Source organism: Pseudonaja textilis, unplaced genomic scaffold (genome assembly GCF_049901715.1).
Source record: "Pseudonaja textilis isolate UNSWEBS1 unplaced genomic scaffold, rPseTex1.2 PTEXSCF26, whole genome shotgun sequence".
Lineage (NCBI taxonomy): Eukaryota > Metazoa > Chordata > Lepidosauria > Squamata > Elapidae > Pseudonaja > Pseudonaja textilis.
Window position 1 is genome coordinate 6,537 of NW_028262877.1, and position 6,842 is coordinate 13,378.

Genomic DNA, 6,842 nt, shown 5'->3' on the forward strand with positions numbered 1-6,842 from the left:
AAAATAAAAATAAAAATTCCATCCATTCTATAATTTTCTCCCTATTTACCCAATGATCTAGTCCACAAGTTGTCACTTTCCTGCTTCTTAATGAGCTCTTATCCCAAATTAATATTGCTAGAAAAGATGGGAAATGAAATTTCACTTCAGGCACAAGCAATTTTAAAACCGACTGCAATTAAGATCAATATATGGGATTATGACATAAAAGAGAATTCCAAACAGGGTCTACTCTTAATCTTGGGCAGAGATCAAGGGTGCTGATTGTCATTAGAAGACAGGCAACACTACAGTTAAATGGCATTAACTTAGAAGTGGCACCAAACCCATAGCTCTGGTGACCTTCCCCAGCAATCTCTGGAGACAAGAGGCCACGTTGAAGGACAGCAGAAGTCAATTCCCTGGGTGCTGAATTCTCTTCCCCAGCATCACTTTCTGGACTTGCCCTGACTGGGAGGAAGGACCACAACCACAACAGAACAATGATCCCAGGGGTTTATCTGTAATTTTTACTAACATGTTTTATTCCAGCCTCCCTCTGCAGATGGAGCCCAGAAAAAGTTCAGGATCCCAAGAGGAGAAGTTGCTTCTTGCTGTAATTATGACTATCTGGGCCTTTGAGACCTGTGATGCTATATCTCCAGTTTTTGACTTTGATGCAGGCATTAGACTGAAGCCACATGCAAAGGATCTTGTATCAGAAAAGGATAAATTCCTTGGGTGAAGCTCTCTGGGACCAAGTTTTGGGACAGGTACAGGCTCTGCTCTTGATTGCACCTTTCTCTCCTTTGCAGATGAAACTGAGTGATTCTCTGCTTAGATCAGGAAAGCCACTGGCACTTCTCAGAGTCTTTGCATTTCTCCAACTGTTCCTGTTGTTTGTCTTAGAAACAGGAAGTGGATTGATTCATGCCACGAATGATGGACCTCCTGCTTCTGCTTCTGCTGCTGGTGGTGTCCCCATCAGTCTGTGGGAAGCTGAGAAGGAAATGCCCATTGAGTTTGGAGCACCAGGATGGGAACAATCCATGGAGCTTTTACAGGCCTGGAGACCATCTCATTGGTGTGGTCACATCTGAAACACATGTGTCGCCTATAATATTGCCCTTCAACAGCCCTCCTTCCATACCTTCTTCTTCGTAAGTCATGCAGGGTGATGGAGTTGCACTCCTCCATGTGCAATTCTCACACTCTTCTTTTCTTCTTATGTCACTTATTTTTGTACCTCAGGACCTGTCTAATTTCCTGAATGATTTTTATTTCCACGTTTCCCTCTTTTGCCTTACTTTGTGGAAGAGAGTAAAATCCAAAGATGGAGTTTTAAAAGGACCTGAATGAAATCCAGATGATTTTCCTTTCTCAGTTCATTCCTGAGTTCATCACTTGAATAATGACCTTTGTTTAAGTAGTGACTGAAACAATTGTAGTTGCCTCTCTCATTTGCATAATTGATCATTCGATTTGGATCAATGTTGGCCTAAGGCTTAGTAGGTTTGTGAAGGATTATATATTTTAAAAACATTTGTTGTTGCTACTGAATATAATAACATGAATATTGTTTTTACAATAGGAAGAGTTCTGCTCTAGCAAATACCCTAAGATCAATTTTTCTTGTTCAAACGGTCAGCAAGAATTCCCAGCTCCTACACAATCTCACCCTGGGCTACAACATCCATGACAACTATGGAAACACCTTCCGCACTTCAGATGCCTTGCTGGACATTCTCTCCACTGGAGAAGCCAATGTCCCCAACTACAGCTGTGGGAGGAAGGAGAACCTCCTGGCTCTGATTGATGAAGCTGCCAGGGACATCTCCATCCAGATGTCAACATTAGGAGGCACCTACAAAGTCCCACAGGTTTGTGTGTTTATATGGTAAAGTGAGTGGGGTGGTGGGGATGAACAACAGATCCAATATCTTCATAGAATTCAAGAGCTGTTTTTCAGAATATTAGGGAACATATAAACTATGTTTTAGTCGATTATGTTCATCTTCAAATTCACCATTAAAGGCCTGAAGAGCCATAAGGTCCCTATAGAGGATATTCTACTGAATATTCAACTATTGAAAAACTATCCAGCTTTTGAGGTCCTCCATTACTATGTTCATTTTCACATATCAATAATATCTGCCTTATCCAATTGGAATCAAGTTGGCAAGAGTCCTGTCTATGTATAAAAAATTATTGAGATCACAGGATCTGAAGAGGATCTTTGGGGTGGATAAAAGGAGTTCAGCTCCTGCCCTCAGAGATACAGTAAGTTATGAATTTATAACATTTCTACTTTGTATAAATTCAGGGTTTATAATTATTGGTTTAAAATTAAAGCAAGTCCCAAAACAGGCAAAATTTCAATTAAAGTCTTATTGGATTGTACAACTGACAATTTGTGTTAGGAGTTGCAGTCTCTTAGTCTCTTGTACATCTGGAGAAGAAGCTGAAAAATTGTTCCACAAAGAATTTGGGATATAGAAGCTGAGAAAGAGGTTTCAGTACTCAGAAATAGCACATAAAACTGCCCTGTATCTTAGATCCAAACATTGTATCTGACATCTGCTCATTTGAATCTAATAGTTGGAATTGTAGGAGTGACACAGAAATTCACCTTGCATTTTAATTGTTTTTTATTTAATATGATTTTGCATTCCATTTTTATAGACAATCTTGTTAAATATTTAACTGTCTTAAATATTTAATCAGTGACTAAGGAACAAACTGTTCTGATATGTTCATCAGAACAAAATTGGGTTTGTCAGTAACTAATATTTTGGAGTTGATCTGGACCACATTATAACACAGCATTCTTCATTACTTTTTCAGATCACTGCTGGAATTCCTTCAGAGGCTCTGAGTGATAAAAGGAGATTCCCCTTTTTCCACCCATTGCTCCCCAAAGAAGGATTCCAATACTCAGCAATCATCCAGCTGCTCCTCCATTTCAGATGGACCCTGATTGGCCTCTTTGCTTCAGACACAGAGAATGGAGAGAATTTCATGAGGACTTTCCCTCCGATGCTTGTCAGGAATGGAATTTGTGTGGTTATATCACAACGATTTTCAACAACTGCACAAACAGCACCCCTCAGGGCGGCCCTTTCTAACTGGAGACAAATCAACGTCTTTGTTCACTTTATGGAATTTATTCCAATCTGGGAGAGAATTCTTCCTTTCCATGAAGCACTTATGCATTTGCCAGGACCCATTGAAGGGAAAGTCTGGATCCTCACAAGTTTTACAGGGTATATGATAAAGAAGGACATACGTCTCAAATATATCCATAGTATTTGGAACTTTGGTTATCTGAATAAATTAAGGCCAACGGATGCTGCCTTTGAACCTTATTTCTTTGTGGAAGATTCGTTTCAAGATCATTATTTTCGCTGTTCCCTTTCCAAGCACGTCTTTTCTGTCAAAGGCCGCAGAAGATGCACCCAGAAAGCCCCACTGGAGACCCAGAAAAAAAGGAATAGGAAACGGATCATAAATGATGGTCATCACTACAGCTTCATTCAGACTCTGTCACAGGCTATGAATGCCGCCTATTCCTCCAGATCGAGGAGGGGAAGGAAGGAGGGAGAAAAGAGGTTGGGGGCTCCGAGGCTGCAGCCATGGCAGGTATGGGGGGTCCCAATAGGGATCCATTCATCTGAGATCCTTTGGAGAAGGAACGCAAAGGAGAAGGAGGGGGAAAGCTCAACCATTTGCTGCAAAAGGTCGAGAGATTTGCACCATCTAATTGCTCCTGTCTGACGCTCCGGAATAACAGGGAGCAGATCTGAAGTTTCTGTCTAACCTCTGTTGGAAGAAATCTCCTTCTGGGTTCAGTTCCAAGCGGGGAAGAAAGACGCTGGAAACATGATGAGTGCTTGGAAGATGGTTTAACGGTGGACAGGAGCACATGCCTTGGTTGAGGAAAGAAGGGCTGAGATGCTGAGAGTGCAATTGTTTTATGCCCTCTGTTGGGATTTGAATTTGAGCTTGTATTCTGATTGGTTGTCAGACTCCCATGGCGCCATGCAGGGGCAACTCTGTAGGCTGTCCTGAGTCCCAGGCTTGGTTGAGCCTGGTTGGATGATGGTGATGGCTTTGGGCAATTCCTATATAGCTTCACTTGGAGTAGATCTTTGTTATGTAAAATAGAGTGGCCTAGGCCAGAGTAATGGTCCATTAGCAAAGGTGGGAGGGGGGCTGAGTTTCAAGCTCACTGAGTTTTTACTTTTCTTTTTAGGGGAAATATATTCTCCCTTTTTAGTCTATCCTGAACTATTTCATTTTCCTAGGAGAGGGGATGGTTTTAACTCCCAACACCTCTTTCAGTCATTGGAAGAGTCTTGAATCCTCCCTTGTCCAACTGAGAGATTTTGTAAGTTGGAGAAGCTGCTCTCATAATCTCCTCCTTGTCTTCTCTCAAGACTCAGTTACAGGTTGCAGTCAAGTACAATTTTGAGATTGTTTTCTTAAACATGTATTTATTTACAAATAACTCAAGATGGCAAATGTCTCCAACACAGCTTCCTCCTACATCCAGTCCACTTTTAGTACAGTCAGAGACCAGCATTACAATTAATAATAATAATAATGGAGAAAAATAAAAATAAACGACAGTCAAGGGGAAGTTAGAGTCTGCCTAATGCTGAGTCATGTGCGAATATGTGCTAATATAAATGTCCTAAATAAATACATACATAATTTTGCATTACAGTAGAACAGAATTTGGCCCCATTCAGAGAAACTCCTTCCTACTGATCTGATAACTGCAGTTGCACATAAAAGAGTTCCGTATTTCCCGGATATTTTATTAGGAGAGGCGTCATAAAGTGAATCCCTGAGTCCGGATAGGAGATGCCACACAGCAGGCTGTGAACTCACTGGTGGGATTCAAATTTCTTTACTTCTGGTTCTGTGGGCATGGCTTTAATTTGTGGGCGTGGCTTGGTGGTCACATGACCAGATGGGCATGGTTTTGTGGACATGTGACTGAGTGGGCTTGGCCAGGTGGCCATGTGACTGGCAAACCAAATACAATTGGTCCTCGCTTAATGGCCGGTTGGTTGGCAACTGTTCTAATTTATGACTGATCTCCCCAGAGCTGCTTGACCTGTTTTTGGAGTTTTTACAACCACACACACACACATACACAGACTTTCTAACCCTGCTATTCTTTGATTGTGTAAGGGTCTCCTGCTGGAGCAGGGGTTGGACTAGATGACCTCTGAGGTCCATTGCAGGCCAGCGCTAGATTGCTATGCTGCTTCAAAGAGTCTTCTGAAACCAGGGTTTGTGTCCTTCCTTCCTCTCCTTTTTTTCTCTCTCCCTCCCTCCCTCCTTCCATGTATTTATCTATCCATCCATATATCTCATTCACTTTCTCCATTCTACCTCTCTTTCTTTCTCTCTTTCTCTCCCTCTTTCTTTCTTGCTCTTTCTTTCTTTCTTCTCTTGCCCCCCCCATCTCTCTTTCTCTGTCTCACACATACACACACAGACACAGAGAGTGGGGGAGAGAGAGGGGAAGATAGGGACCCGGACTCTTCGCTATCCCGCACTGTCCCCCTTCCCTTCTCAGGCCAGGCGAGGGAGGGGAGGGTGAGGGGCAGAACCAGCCGCGTCAGGCAAGGTGAAGAGGCGTCGACCAAACACGGGAAAGTAGAAGCCTGGGAATGGCGGCTCTCGGCTCAGCCGGCCCGAGAGACTCCTGCAGGCATATCGCCACAACAGGGTGAGAAGCCCCGGGACATCCGCCCACCCCACGGCTGGCTGGCCGGGCCGGGCTGGACTGGAGGAGGCGCATCCACCGGGAGAAGGAAGAAAACGTGCTCCGGAGGGAGGGAGACAGGCGGATGTCCCAGGGCTGCTGCATGCGCACTGCATCAATAACACACGCACGGCTGCACACACAGTGCGCATGTGCAACAGCCCTGGGACATCTGCCCAATCTGCACCACAGCCACCACGTGGTAGGGAAAGCTAGGAGAGCGACTGGGACAAGCGGGTGACCCGGTTTGGGGGTGTGGCCAACCAGGGGTGACCACCGGTTCACCTGAGCCGGTGAGAGCCGGTTGAATACCGCCTCTGTGTGAGCGGCAGTTTGAGTGGCCCCTTGTCCACAGGGCCCCAGTCTCAGCTTAGGCGCTCTTTCTTTGTATCGGTCCCCTGAAACGGCTCTGGGAACTCCGTTGCAGCTCTCAGAGGTTAATTCCCTTTGGACTCTTGGCAGGGTTATTCGATATAAATATCTCATTGCTCTAAAGGCTGCTCAAATAAACATTCTTGGGAAGAGCAGCCCCTTCTTGTTGGATTTCCAGATCTTTGAGACCTTTTTTTTAGTTCACTAAGTGCACTAACTCATCCCCCATCCTTAAAAGCCCTTCCCTGCAGAAGCCACGGGGCTGGGTACCAATGAGTAGTTGTGTGTTCATTTTCCCCACAACAACAACCCTGTGAGTTGAGTTGGGCTGAGAGACTGGCCCCAAATCCCCCAGCCTGCTTCATGACCAAGGCGGGACTTGAACTCACAGCGTCTTGCTTTCTACTTCGGAGGCTTCACCAGAAGACAAAACTGGCTCCCTTATATACTTATCAAGCTTGGCACAATCCTTCATCCAGTGCATCATTAATATTCTTATATGAGATACTATAATTTATCAAATCCTAAAATCCAGATAGTTTTCTATTGCTTTTTAGTCATACAGTTGTTTCTAGGTGGAAATCATAAATATTTTTCTGGAAAGTTGGTAATGTTTAAATAACATAAAAGTATATTTGCCTGAGAATTGTTATAAATCCTGTATAACAGCCATTTATCAACCCTATTATATTAATGACAACATAGAAAAATT

At 43.7% G+C, this 6,842-nt stretch overlaps 2 protein-coding genes across 3 annotated transcripts in view; one reads left to right on the forward strand and one right to left on the reverse strand.

Moving 5' to 3' along the window:
* The window catches only part of LOC148123655 (vomeronasal type-2 receptor 26-like), a 247,112-nt gene that overhangs the window by 4,101 nt on the left and 236,169 nt on the right, over positions 1 to 6,842 (reverse strand). The window lies entirely within an intron of this gene.
* Positions 345 to 6,842, forward strand: part of LOC148123656 (vomeronasal type-2 receptor 26-like) — a 148,485-nt gene continuing 141,987 nt past the window's right edge. The window contains exons 1-2 of one of the 2 annotated variants that reach the window (XM_087919095.1): positions 345 to 752; positions 889 to 1,139. In XM_087919095.1, the coding sequence (XP_087775221.1) occupies positions 910 to 1,139 (230 nt within the window). In that variant the 5' untranslated portion in view covers positions 345 to 752; positions 889 to 909. The remainder of the gene's footprint in view (positions 753 to 888; positions 1,140 to 6,842) is intronic. The other variant, XM_087919096.1, reaches the window with a different exon arrangement.